This window comes from Mchenga conophoros, linkage group LG3 (genome assembly GCF_057382185.1).
Source record: "Mchenga conophoros isolate Kocher_MC1m ecotype Shallow Benthic linkage group LG3, M_conophoros_male_GT1.1, whole genome shotgun sequence".
In the NCBI taxonomy this organism is placed as follows: domain Eukaryota; kingdom Metazoa; phylum Chordata; class Actinopteri; order Cichliformes; family Cichlidae; genus Mchenga; species Mchenga conophoros.
In genome coordinates, this window is record NC_140528.1 from 43748369 (window position 1) to 43762877 (window position 14509).

A 14509-nucleotide genomic window follows, 5' to 3' on the forward strand; every position below is an offset into this window, starting at 1 on the left:
GACAATTTGATGTAAGCTGTGTTTCTGTGGGACTTTATCAAAAACAGTTAACCCAACTCCTTGTCTGCTGCAGCCTATCTGACAAAAGACAGGCCAGAATTGTATACATATGCATTCCAACATATCCTCTGCATACCATAGGCTAAAACCACCTTCCTACGACAAGTAGACAGAAGAAAAATGAAAAAGAAACAAACTGACATACAGGAAGTGGGTGGGCTTTCTTTCAGGTCTCTATAGGAAATGATGGCAAAGTCACATCAATGAATGAATGAGCACAATGAAGGAATCATCTCTGCTGCTTCTGTTTTGTAAGTAAAAAATGTCTCTTTAAATACTATACTTTCACTGTGTGTTGTCTTAATGACTGATGATCAAGGTGAAGACAAAAAATAAATCAGGAAAATCCAAGTTAGAAACAACTTGAGGACAAACTGCAGATCTGAAAACTGAACATCTTTTTTTTACATGCAAATTTTCAAATTCATTTATTATTATCAAAATCTCAGTTATCCTCTTCTTCTTTGGAAAGAACAGAGGTTAAGATATCTTATCTTGTTTACGTTACCAAACCTCCAGCCTCTGATCCAGCATCCACACTGCTCTGCCTTCTGCAGCCCTTCACCGCTTCAGTACTTCAGCTCAGGCCTGAACCCTATTCCATTTAGCTGCTCTGCTCTGGCTTGTCTGTTTATTCGGTCTGATTAAATCCCCACTCTTTGGACTCTGTGTTCAGTTCAGCTATGGTTCCCCTACTGCAAACCAGCACTGACTTACCAACTACAAAGGCCAAAGCACCCCAAAACTCAACAGCAGTTTCATACTTGCAGAAAAGCTCAACACCTTCTTGCTCAGTTTGAGACCACCCCTCCTCCACTCTCCCTTCCCCAGCACTTCATGAAGTGTTTTGAGTGGATTCTTTCTCAGGACATCAGAGACTGTCTAACCCTATCCCTTGACCCCCACCAGTTTTCCTACAGAGCAAATCGGTCCATAGAGGATGCCATCACCCTTCACAGACCACTAAGCTATCTCGAGAACAGGAAAATCTTTGTGAGGATGCTCTTTGTGAACTGCAGCTCAGTTTTCAACATCATAATCCCAGATATCCACCAAGCTGAACCACTTTGACCTGCTCCTGGATTAAATATTTCCTCAGCAACACACACACACAAACACACACACACAAACACTTTCAATTTCTCCTGCTTTTGATTCTTTTTCCTGCTGTTTTACTATTTATATTTTATTCTGGCACAGTTAGTGTGGAACATACATAATGTTGCTGTACATGTGAAATGAAAATAAATGGCTATTCTATTCTTGGATATGTATTTTTTGTTCTCATTATAAAATAACTGACTGTAAGTGCAATTTCTTTTAGTTGTGATCTCTCTTCTGTCCTGCAAAGAAAACCAAGCTCGTCTGACTGTGAGTCCCAGCAGCTCTCAGTTCTTTAAATATGACATTGTGTCTCTGAGCTGTGAGGAGGACGACAGCTCTGCTGGATGGACTCTGAGGAGAAACACAAGCAAACAACAGAGGACTCAGTGTGGAGATGGGTGGGGAAAACCAGCTGGTTCTTCCTGTGACATCACTGTGTTCCCATTGGACAGTGGAGTTTACTGGTGTGAGTCCAGAGAGGGCCCCATCAGTAACATGGTTAACCTGACAGTCACTGGTAAGCTGAGTGTGTGGAGTTAGTGTTGATGAAGCTGTGTGTAAATGGATGAAATGCTGTAGTTTGTCTCTGTGTTGAGGTGGATCAGTGATCCTGCAGAGTCCTGTCCTCCCTGTGATGGAGGGAGATGACGTCACTCTGCTCTGTAAAACAAAGACCACTCCCTCCAACCTCCCAGCTGCTTTCTATAAAGATGGCTCCCTCATTAGGGAGGAGCCTACAGGTCACATGACCATCCAGCATGTTTCCAGGTCCGATGAAGGCCTCTACAAGTGTAACATCAGCGGTCATGGAGAGTCTCCATCCAGCTGGATCACTGTCACAGGTGACACACTCACCTGTCTGTGTTTCTGCAGGTTTCAACTTTCACAATGTGACGACAACTTAATGAAAGTGTTTGCTTTGTTTTAGAGAAACACACCACCACACCTCCACCTACATCTGCACCTTCATCACACTCTACCACTATTCTCTCTGTGTTGTCATCTGTTGGATCAGTCTGTATTGTGATTCTACTGGTGTTACTGGTTCTGTTGGTGAGACAACATGTTGGGAGGAAACCTGAAGGTGAGACTCAGACTTCTGGATTTCTGCATTTTGAAAATTTTGTAAATTTTTTTATCGTTATAATTTCAAAACATGCTGAACTGTTTTTTTTTTTTGTTGTTTGTTTTTCGGCACATTTGAGTGAAAAAGTGGAGATGACAATCACATACAGTCATCTTAAAATATCACAACAACAGCCAGTCAAATAGAGCAAGGGTAGTGTTTTATGTTTGTGTCTAGACATAGACAGTATAATTATATGTAAGTTTAAAACTTTTATTAAAAGGACTGTTTTAAGGCTAGGTCTTCTTATAGTATCTAAAGTGTTTCACACAAACAACATTTTTTACTAACATTCAGTGGTTTTTTTTAAGTCAGCACATGTTCTTCAGTTTCACAATTAACATTTAAAAAGCGAATCCCTTAAATATATATATGCACTATGTACACTTGTATTTCACAGACACAGACAGCTGACAATTTGTGCACACAAACTCACAGATAAAATCCTAGAATTTCACTCACCAAAACTGAACCCAACTTCATACATGTTATGTTTGTACTCGTAATTTCACAGCAGTCATAATATTTGTCAGATAATTCTGTTAAAAATACCCCCAAAAGGCAGCAAAAATGGTCCAAGGGTCAATTTCAGGGACTCCAGGTGAAGCCTAGAAGACAGCCCCCTGTTTTAATATAATTCAAACAGGAGAGCTATATAAATAAATAAATAATTATTATTCCCTGTGAAGTTATCAATTTGGGTTTAACCCACAACTGTATAGGTGTTGTCTGAATAGCAGTGGTGTTCACCTTGGGGTGTCGGTCAGAAAACACAGGACGCACAAATAAGGTTATTCCATCTTTACTGTGATTCTTTAGCACAGCACAGTACAGCAGCACAGTAATGTAACATATAAGCCTGTATCTGTAAGCCTGTGGTTGCACAAAAGTTGTTATGAAGAGTGTAATTAGCTATACACACCGAAACTGTTTTTTGCAACAGGCTATATGAGTCTTTGGGAACTATCTTGCTTTTGCATCTATGGCCATACAAGTCATTTTTGACACTATAATGTTTTGTTTTGTTGTTTTTTTTTCTGGGTGCTGTGTTAGGAGTACTTCCTTCCTAACTGGCTGGTTAACAGCCTTTTCTATTAACCCTTTCCCTTCTTTGGAGGACCCTGTAGTGACAAAAACTGCTTTTAAAAGCTCTTTAAGGCTAGCTGGGATGTAACAAGTATAGTGGCTAAACTATCTTACTACACCTTGAACTTATGCTTACAAACTAACTTGTAAAAGGAGTGCAGCCTTGTTTTAGACCAGTTGCAAGCAAAGAGATTTCATTGGGCAATATAATGTCAGTAATGAAAATTAATCAATGGGCTGCTTTTAGTCCTTGTATGGCCAGTGCACAGTAGCCCTTCAATTGATCCATCGGCCCAAAGTGCATCACCATACCACACATTTGCCAAATTTACCAATTCAACACTGAGCTCCACATGTTGGCTAATCTTAAACTCTTATACTTTGCACCTACATTAACATACAGCATAAATAAATTACTATATTTATATAGTATATTAGATTCAATTTGTTTCAATGACAACTTTTTGAAAACCTTTAAAGTTAAAAAAATCCATAAATCTTCAGACTTTAGTTGTTGCGTGTTTGTAGTTGATAGTTGACCCTGAAGGTTGCTCTTTGGATGCTTGTTTTTTAGCCTGTGGTTAATTAACAGAAGTTAACAGCTCTGTGGTTGTCCAGTTTGCTGTTTGTCATAAAAACACTTCAGCTGCACATGCTTACCTCAGGGCTGTTAAGAAAACGAAAAAAGGAAAAAAATGGAAATGTAAACAAATATTCGGTATGTGAGAGCAAACAGCAAAAGCATTGAGGACTGTCTTCAAAATGGATTTTCTTTTAGCCCTCAAAAAAAGTTTACAAAGACAGGATTCAAAAACACAATTAGCAGGCCCATAAAATAGATCAGCTAAATATAATTCTAACCCAAAAAAAAAACTTCCAAAAACTTAACCAAAAAAATAATAGTGGTGGGCGGATCGATCCAAATATCGATTGTATCGGTATCGGATCAATACTAGCCTGCTGAGATCGATTCTTTACTTTAACTTCTCTCAGCAAAGAGGTAACAGCCAGGTCGCTGGACTCGCCGCTCCTGTGTCAGCGCAGAGCAGGCACACTCTCCCTCACCCCCTCTTGTGTTTAGATGTTGCCCTGTCACTCGACATGACTTAAACTCTTTGGGGGTTGTTAAGTTGTTTATCATTTATATTTTCACCAGTTTTTGTTGTTGAGAATTTTAATTGTAATTTTTAGAGTTTCTCAATAGTAGGCCTACTTCTTTTAATTTGTTTGCAGTTTGCGTCCACTTTTTATTCAAGATTTTTATTAAAAAAATAGAACTAAACCACCACAGCAGACCCAATGGCATTTTCGTGCTTCGCAGCATCATTTATTCTTACAATAACCACACAATTTCTGTAATAGTACATTCAGAGGCTACTCTGTTGGCTGTACACATAACCACCAACAACACAGAGCACAGCACAGGTTTTAAGCCGACGAGGCGTGATTGTAGATGTCATGCAGGTGAGTCCATCTCACCTGCACGTCATCACAGAACACGCCTAACCCGCCACATATACCCCCTTCCCCCTACTGAGGCCAGAGAGCCTTTAATAGTGAAATTAGCCTTTATGATTCACATTCTCAGTTATCCTCTTCTTCTTTGGAAAGAACAGAGGTTACTACTTCTCTTATTTCCATCTTACCCTATCCCTAGCATCCTACCCTGACACACCAAACTTCTGAATATTTTCCTTCACTACATCCATGAATCTTATGTGTTTATCCTCTTTTTCTCCTGCTTGGCTCCATCTTCAACATCTTTTGTCAAACATATCCACCATTCCTCCTCTACACATGTTCAAACAATCTCAGACCTCTCTCATTTATTTTTGGCTGCAAACCACCCAATATCAGAAAACAGCCCTGATGGAATTTTTTTTTTTTGTAGTTCATAGAGTTATTGTTTTAAAAATAACATACTATTCACCTTTGGTTCTAGATTCTAGTTGCAGTTTTGTGCGTATGTTGCTGCATAGTGGGAAGTCTTCATGAGCCAGTTGCAAAAAGGAGCTGCACAATTCTAGCATTCATTCTAAACATATCAAATTCCACTTACTGTCAATATTATGTGAATATAAGACTGGTGAGTGTTCAAACCAGAAATCAGTCTTTAACTTTAACACACTAAGATTACCTCACATTAACACCTACAGCCCAATAAGAATTGTCATTTAACTAGACATACAAATCTTAGAACATTAATAGTTTTGAATATTTTAAACTTTGCATGCAAAACCACAGCAGCTACTTCTCCCTGTTGTTTCTTCCGAACTCATGTGTGTAGATAAAGAATAGCTTGTTACCACAGTGGTGATGATAGTATCAATATAGTCTGACAAAGTCTGTGTTTTTATTCTGCTGTTAATCATGGAAAACCCCAAAAGGACAAATTTTTAGTGTTTCTCTCTAACAAATAAGATTACCACAGAGTGTCTGAAACCTGCTGAGTCTTCTCATAGTGATACATGGGGAATAATAAGTCCTTTTTTTAAAACACAAAGCATGTATACTTTCTGTACTTTTATAAGCATCACTAACTTCTGTCATGTTTTCTGTTTTTCTGTTTTATTGTGCAGAGTGTGCTCCAGCTACAATCTACACATTGGTGGAAAGAGACAGCATGAGTTGTGGACAAACAGACATCAGACCAAACAGGCGCAGAGGTACAGCTGCACTTTATTCAAAGGAAATCAAATCTACTTCTTTGGATATGTAGCTTAGCTTACATAAGAAATGAGGCAGCTCCATGAGGGATGGTAAAAAAAAAATTATACAAAACAAGAGACTCATTGAATGCTCTTTATTAGTTGCGTAGATGACATTAGGCCTTTCCATTAAATCCTCTTTAAAGTAAATGAACCTCATGTGTTGTCTGCCTGTCAAATTGTCTTTCAACAACAGAAATAGTTTTGCAGTTTAAGACCTGTGAAACCACAGCAGCTTGTTGTTTCCACTGAACTGATGTGTGATGTGAAAAGACATGTTACACCACAGTACTGATAGGGACCAAACAGTCTACTCAAAAGTAGGACGAGACATTAGTTATTACCAAACAGGCAAGACAATTTTTCTGACGTATGTTAGATAATTATGTAATGGACTCATGGTGACAGTTTTTGTATAAAACATGAGAATAGAACTTTTAAATGACTCTTTCTCCATTAAATAGACACAGTGTCGATAAAGTTCATGGAAACCTGCATGAAAATCATTCAGTAAAATTTAGATTTATAATGCATATTTTCTGTATGACTGAGTGCTGATGATAGTGTGCATATAGCGTGACAAAGTGTGGGTCCACGTGGTACTTTGCAGTAAAATGTGTTTTCTTCTGGTGTCAATCACCAGAAACAACAGGTGGGCGTTTGTCTGAAACAGATAAAGCAACCACAGGGCTTCTAGGCAGTTTCTAAGAAATCTTTTCATGATGCTACCTGGGAAATAATAACTCTTTTTTTTGACACACATCCTGAATACTGACTGGTTTTTTTTATAAGCTTCACTATCAGCACTGATGACCTTTGTGTGGTTTATTGTGCAGATTGTGATCCAGCTACAGTCTACTCATCAGTGAGAGCAGACAATATCAGTTGTGGACAAACAGACATCAGACCAAACAGGCCCAGAGGTACAGCTGCTCTTTAATCAGTGAAAAGGAATCAAGTGTACTTCCCAAAGTGTTGAACTGTTCACCTAAAAATTAATGTGAGCTAGAAAGCATCAGTAGTCAAAGTTACTCGTGTTATTTAATCGTGAAGATCTTTACACACAGGACAAGTACAATTTGTGCAAAGAAAATGCTACAAGTCTTTAAGTGTGCTCCATGCTTTAATCAGTAATCACTGGATGGTAAATATTTGTATAGAACAAGAAAATAATTTAATATGGCGCCCCACAAGACACACAGACTCAAAAAAAATGTTAAGATCCTGCAAAGGTTTTTAAGTCCATGAATATCCAGGTCAGTACTGAGACCTTGGAATCTCCAACCTTCCTTTCATATCAAAAATCCTTGAAAGAGTAGTTGTCAAACAGCTAAGAGATCATCTGCAGAGGAATGACTTATTTGAAGAGTTTCAGAGCTCAGCACAGCACAGAAACAGCTTTAGTGAAGGTTACAAATGATCTTCTTATGGCCTCTGACAGTGGACTCATCTCTGTGCTTGTCCTGCTAGACCTTAGTGCAGCGTTCGATACTGTCGACCATAATATCCTATTAGAGCGATTAGAACATGCTGTAGGTATTACAGGTACTGCACTGCAGTGGTTTGTATCACATCTATCTAATAGACTCCAATTTGTGCATGTAAATGGAGAGTCCTCTTCACACACTGAGGTTCACTATGGAGTTCCACAGGGTTCAGTGCTAGGACCAATTCTGTTTACATTATACATGCTTCCCTTAGGCCAGGGATTGGCAACCTGCGGCTCTTTAGTCCTTGTACTGCGGCTCCGGGTGGTTTGGGAAAATAAATGAGAAGTATTTAGCTGAAGTGTATTTTATTTGTGTTTAGTTTTTTTTTTTTAACTTGTAGTTCGAAATTGGAAGATTATTGTGATATTGAAATATAAAATAAAATTATTTTATTATTTTTTCATCGCTCAAAATAAGCGTCACACTTGCGGAAGCCGGTATACCCGCCGAAACGCCATGCATTTATCGAGACTTTCAACCCCAGGTAGGTTAATTATGGACCTTCGGATCCACATTATGTCAGCAGCTGTTCTCCACCGTGAACTATGTTAAAAACAAACACCGCTCACGCCTCCCAGATGACAGCTTACAGTCCTGCGTAAAGATGAAAGTGACTTCGTACAGCCCCGATCTGCAGACGCTGTGCGCAGAGGTTCGGGACCATAAGTCTTATTGTAAACATGTCACGACAGACCCGACGATGTTTCCATGAACACGCTTTTCAGCATCTCTTTATTGACCACTTTTCACACACGGTTGCTGTATGCATACAATGGGCTGTAGCTTTTCAGCTCACAGCCCGACAACACAAGAGCATAGAGAGCACAGACTTTAAGGCGGCGACAAGTGATTGCGGGTGCCGCTCAGGTGCGTCCGCCTCCCCTGCAGCGGCGCTGCAAACCACGCCTGGCCACACACATTAACCAGGTAAAATACATATTTAGGCAGAATTTTGCAAATATCTTTTTTTTTTTTTTTAGCAGCATAGAGCTTTTTTTTCTAATTATTTTTTAAAAGTCAGGTCAGGACTCCAAAAGCCCAAAGGCGATAAAAGGGTGGCAAGGTTGAAACTGACTGGAACAACAAAATTCTCCATGATAACAGGATTGTTGTCAGAACTCTTTGTACCTCCTTCTGTGTTGCTTAACCGGGTGAAGGGACACGTTCTCACGGTTGAACACGGAACACACACGCACACATACACACACATACGCATGTACACTGACACAGACCTACAATCACCCCCCCCCCCCCCACCCTCACCAAACGCCTTCGAAGCTTATGTCTTCTATGTTGTGAGGTGTGATGATTCATGTGCTGAGGCGTTTTTTTCTGTTCTCAAACTGATCTCCCTTGTGTCCTTTATTTAACTGAAAATGGTTTAACACACAGGACATGTACAATTTTGTGCAAATGTTGAACAACCTATTCTTAATGTGGTTCACTCACCGCATAATTACACAGCATGAACTTGTAGTATTTAATTTTTCAGATCAGGTTGACTGTACTTGTAGCTTAGAACTTTCACCGGTTGTGAATATGCATACGTACGTATACGTAAAAAGTAAAATAACAGTGTTTTGCCTCAGACACACAACTAGTATCTAAAGTCCTTTAAAGTCAACATCAGGTGAACAGTTTAGTTTGAAACCATTGAAATGGTCTCTGACAATTTTTAAATATGCATTCAGATCTCTGCCTCCATAGAAATACATGCATTACGAGGCCTGGCTCCCCCTGAGCACTATAAAGGCTTTGTTATAGAAACAAGAAGTCTGTACATGTGTTTATCTACATCCTCTTTCATTTAGGGGGCTTTTTTTGTTGTTGTTGTTTTTCAACTCTGAGCTCAATTCTATTCAAAGCAAAAAATAAGGAACTGCCAGGTAATATTCAGAGTATGTTTTTTGAAAGAAGTAAGTTATATTTTAAGGGGTTTTTGTAACTTCAAAACAGGGAAGGTATGTACTACAAGAAAAAGCTTTTGTGTTTCTGTTCATGGAGTGAAACTATGGAACAGTCTGAATATGGAATTGAAGCAATGTCCAAACATAAAAGTTATAAAAATATGATCTTCTCAATCTATAAAGAAAGGGAAAATATTGAAATGAAGTGAATGTCTCTATTTAAAATTTTTCATGATGTGATATTATAGTATATATTATATCAGAAATCTTCTCACTATTGTTATTACAGATTATATCACTAATGAAGCTGACTAAATATTAACTGATAACTTATAGCAAAGGGGTGGGATTAAATAAGTGTGTACTTCTCCCGTTCAACATGTAACTGACTCAGACCAGAAGCAATGTTGAAATGTATTGACTTTTGCATCTTATTTTTTTTCTCTCTTATTTTCTTTACTAAATGTGCCTGTATATTGTTTACATGTTTGAAATAAATTAACTAACTAACTAATTAACTAACTAACCAGAGAGGCACTATTTCCTCCCAGCAAAGTCTAGTTTAGTTTACCAAAGAAAATGCTTATAAGGTCTTTCAGTGAGCTGTAATCACTGGATGTTGAATATTTGTAAAGAACAAGAAAACAGAACTATTTAAGGCTCTTAAATAGACAGCAAGAGATAAGTCTTTTAACACACATCCTGTATACTGACAGTATATTATAAGTATATTAAAAGATTCACTATCTGACCTCCGTATGTGTTTTATTGTGCAGAGTGTGATCCAGCTACAGTCTACTCATCAGTGAGAAGAGACAGCAGACCAAACAGGCGCAGAGGTACAGCTGCTCTTTATCCAAAGAAACGTCTACTTCTTTAGCTTACATAAGAAAATGAGCAAGCTCCATAAGGCATGATAAAAAAATTATACAAAAAGAGAACACATGACGTTTCAAAGGCTCTTCATAAGTTTCACAGATGACATCAGGCCTTTAAGACATGTAAAACCATAGCAGCTATTTTCTTTACTTGTTTCCACTGCAATAATGTGTGATGCTAAAAAGACATTTTAAGACAACAGTGCTGATAGGGACCAAAAAAGCCCAGAGGTACAGTTGCTGTTAGGATGCCTGGGTCGTTGACCAAGGGTTTTTGAGTTTATTATATTATTTATCATTTCTAGTCTTTGGTTTCTTTGAGTTCTGTCTTATGGTTTATGTCTCTGTCTTCTCTAGTTGCTCTGTCTCCCCTGTCAGCTGTATCCCCTTGTCTAGTTCGCGTCTCTGTGTATCCTTAGTTCCTATATCCCCGTGTCCAGTCAGTGTCTGTGTCTGCCCTGGTCCCACGTCTCTGTTCCCTCTGTTGCAGTGCATGCGTGTGAGTCTGTGTCTTTAGTTCAGTCTGTGTCATGTTTCCTGTTTTATTTTGAAGGTCCTTGTCTGATGTTAATGTGTCTGGTTTTGCTTCCCCTTGTCTCGTTAGCCCTGATTTGCCCCAGCTGTGTTTCCCTCCTGTTACCCATTCCCTGATTGCTCCCTCTGTGTATTTAAGCCCTGTGTTTCTGTCGTGATCTACCCTTATCTAGCGCTGTGTTTTGTCTGCCCGTGTAAGTTATTTGGATTCTTACTTTTGTTCTGTTTGAGTTCAGCATTAAAGCTTTAAAGCTGTTTCAGTTTACGTTTGTCTCTGGAGTCTGCACCTTGGGTCCTTTTCCTGCCTGCACACAGCCGTCACATAACAGTTGCTCTTTATATAGCAAACAGCATAAATAAGGTCAAGCACCAGTATAAATGAGGACAGGGCTATGGTACTATCACAGTTAACATGCACAGCAACCAGTGTTGTGATGATGAACTAGGATTAATTGATTTTTAATTCTAATACATGATGGAATTTGTCTCTCATTTAATTCTCATTTTCCATCTTCACTGTGTTAACATGTTTATATTAGCCTCAACATAGCGCCGTGGCTAGCTACCAGACTGCATTGTAGGTACAGTAGCTAGACTGACTTCACTAAACCTCGGAATTAAGTAAATTTTGTAATTTATTAGTTCTTGTTTTAGGTGTTTTTTCTTTTTTTTCTTTTTTTTTTTTGTTGTTGTGTTGTTGTTGTTTTTTTCGTTTTGTTTTTTTTTTGTTAAATATTTTAGACAGGGCATTGCATATAAGCCAAACCTCACAAATCATCATTGTCTGGATGTTAAACTTTATCGTAACACGTGGGTGAACAACCACGCTGATCGCTTTACTGATGCTGAAAGAATTCGGATTAATGGGAAGCATTAACTAAAGCAGCGGTGGGGAAACTCCAGGCCTCGAGGGCCGGTGTCCTGTAGGTTTTAGATCTCACCCTGGGTCAGCACACCTGAATCAAACGATTAGTTCATTACCAGCTTCTGGAGAACTACAAGACATGTTGAGGAGGTAATTTAGTCATTTAAATCAGCTGTGTTAGATCAAGGACACATCTAAAACCTGCAGGGACACCCTTGAGGCCTGGCGTTCCCTCACCCCTGCTATAAAGTGTTTGTTTTTTGTTTTGTTTTGTTTTGTTTTGGGAACTGAAGGAAAATCTGTACTTTATGGTCACCAAAAAGGTGACTAAATCTCTTGCTGTGGGTAAGTTAATTTTCTGAACGATTAAGTTGAAGATAAATTGTCAATGGTCTCATTGTTATTAACAGCACATAACAATATAAGAAATGAAGCTGAGGCCAGGCTCTCAGGGTTTATGCTCATATTTAATGGGTTGTTAGACCAATGTTAGCATTCAGTGTGAGCACAGGAAGTGGTGTGAACTTTGTGAAACGGTTTGAAGTGAAGGCATGTGAAAGTATAAAACCACAGGCTGCCAAAAAGGAAGCGAGAGTTCACTGTCTACTCATTCTTCACTCTTTGGTCAGTTGCAGCTTTTTTGCTACTTCATTTAAAGATTTGTATTCAAGCTGGTCAGAATAAACCATTTTCAGATTTTTGCTTTCATTTCTGTAAGTTTGAACTGAACGCAAACACTGAACACTCTGTAAAGTGTCCTGTTCTGTACATTAGCAGCAGCATCTACTGCAACACAAACCAAACTCTCTTTCACACTAAAGCCTTATTTGTGACAGTTTGGCTGTAAGACTTCTTTGTTATTTGTTTCCTCGCTAAAGATCTGCCCCTGAATAACCTTTACATTATTTGAACTGTGACTGGTCTCTTATTGTTTGAACTTTGTGTTTTCAGAGTTTCCATCTGACCAAAATGGCATCTACTCATGAAGTAATGCACCAGTCCAACCACTGGAATCCTGTTGCTGGTTCTACACAAGCGCTCAGACTAGTAGACCTTCATTATAAAACAGATTTGCATATATTATGTTTGATCTTTTCATTAAACATACTCATATAACACATATTATAACTAAGATGTCAATGTAATGTAATGCAGTGTATGGAGGACACTCAGTAACTCGCAGGACGGTGCTGTCCTCCCCACAGCAGTGATCTCTGCAGGAAACTTTGGTCTCACTTGTTCTTCTTGTGCGGCTCTGTGGGTTTCACAAATATCACTGAAGGAAAATGTGAGTTGTTGTGGCTGATTAACATGCAGCTCTCATCGGAGCAGATCTAAATAAAACCATAACTGCAGATTAAAAGCAGCATGAGCATCATTGGAAACTTTTAAAACTTAAAGAGTTTTAAAAGAGAAGGAGACAAATCTCAGTTCATATGGTCCAGCCGAGCTTCAACTGAATGAGTGTTTATCAATGTGATATTTGCCTGTGAACACATTTATACCATCTGCAATGTTTGTGTTTATGTACAGGGGAGCAGGAACAGTGTCACTAAGTTATTGTAACGGTATCTATAAATCAATAAAAAGATAACTTTTTATTAACTGATGGATACAAAACGGTGTGAAATTGTTAAATAACCAATAAGAGTGTCTTTATGTATCATGTGATCTCATATGCAAACTGGCAAGGTGCCAGTGTCTCAGAGCAGCATGTTTTTATATTAAAGTGCCACAGTGACACTCATTAGTTTCCCTTCAGTAAACTTTACAGAACTACATTTCCAGGCTTTGAGGACAGTTTACAGATGTAAACTTCATAATATAAAATGTAACATCTGACAGCTGACGTTCTGTGAACAGCCAGTAATGCAGGGCTTTTTTTTTTTCATTGCAATACCTAAGTAACCACTGGCACATCTTAATGTGACTATATAGCATGTGCTTTTATGATGAAATGAGTGAATTCCAGGGGTGGACTGGTATTCTGGCATACCAGGCATTTTCTGAGTGGGCCGGTGCACTTTAGGGCTGCTGCTAGCACCAGCTGTAAGTTTGACCTTTAGTGGATTTTTAAAGCATAGTTTTAACTCTGCTTGCACAATGATAGGAGCTGTTCAGGTTTGTTGATTGAACATCTTGTTTCTTGTAACGTAGCTGCATTCTGTTTGTTATTGTAGGCATGGCAGTGAATATCCTTGCTCCTTGTCGCATTCTCCCTCATGGCGGTGTCACTTGTCACTCCTTGTTCTGTGGTGTTTTGGGGGGGAAAGAATTAGATTTTTGGAGTATTTTCTCCTGACCTGTATTGTTGTGTATTTAGTAAGATCTCTTTAATAAATCGGGTTTTGAACTTCTACGTCTTCTGAGTCCTGCATCTTGGATCACCCTCCTGCGTTCCACAAAGAATGACCTTGACAAAATGCCGTGCTATGACAAAATCAGTTTTACAATTCCAAAATGTCTAATTCCAATTCTAAGATACAGTTTGGTATGGAAACAGTATTTTAACTTTGTGTATCCTACATCATTAATGCAGTTCTCTCAGCTCTCCCTGAACAATATGATGACAATTTCAACGCGCTGTCCCAAGGAACAGCAGCAATGTGCAGAATGGATGTAATTACTTAAACCTGGAACAATTTATACAGTAGAGTGCTGGACACTGATGATGAGCACATCACTCACCTGCTGCAGTTATTAAACCTGATTATTTGCAAAATGTTTCTCCAGCTATTTTTGTTGCATCTG

The 14509-nt window shown here is 38.7% G+C and overlaps 1 protein-coding gene across 1 annotated transcript; it reads left to right on the forward strand.

Annotated features, from left to right (window-relative positions):
* Positions 1-280: 280 nt before the first annotated feature.
* Positions 281-14008, forward strand: LOC146578852 (low affinity immunoglobulin gamma Fc region receptor III-like). The gene is made up of 8 exons (XM_085268902.1): positions 281-311; positions 1385-1681; positions 1761-2006; positions 2093-2248; positions 5956-6042; positions 6921-7007; positions 10258-10320; positions 12710-14008. The coding sequence occupies exons 1-8, from the start codon at positions 281-283 to the stop codon at positions 12742-12744; spliced, it is 1002 nt and encodes a 333-aa protein (XP_085125028.1). The 3' UTR covers positions 12745-14008.
* The last annotated feature ends 501 nt before the right edge of the window (positions 14009-14509 follow it).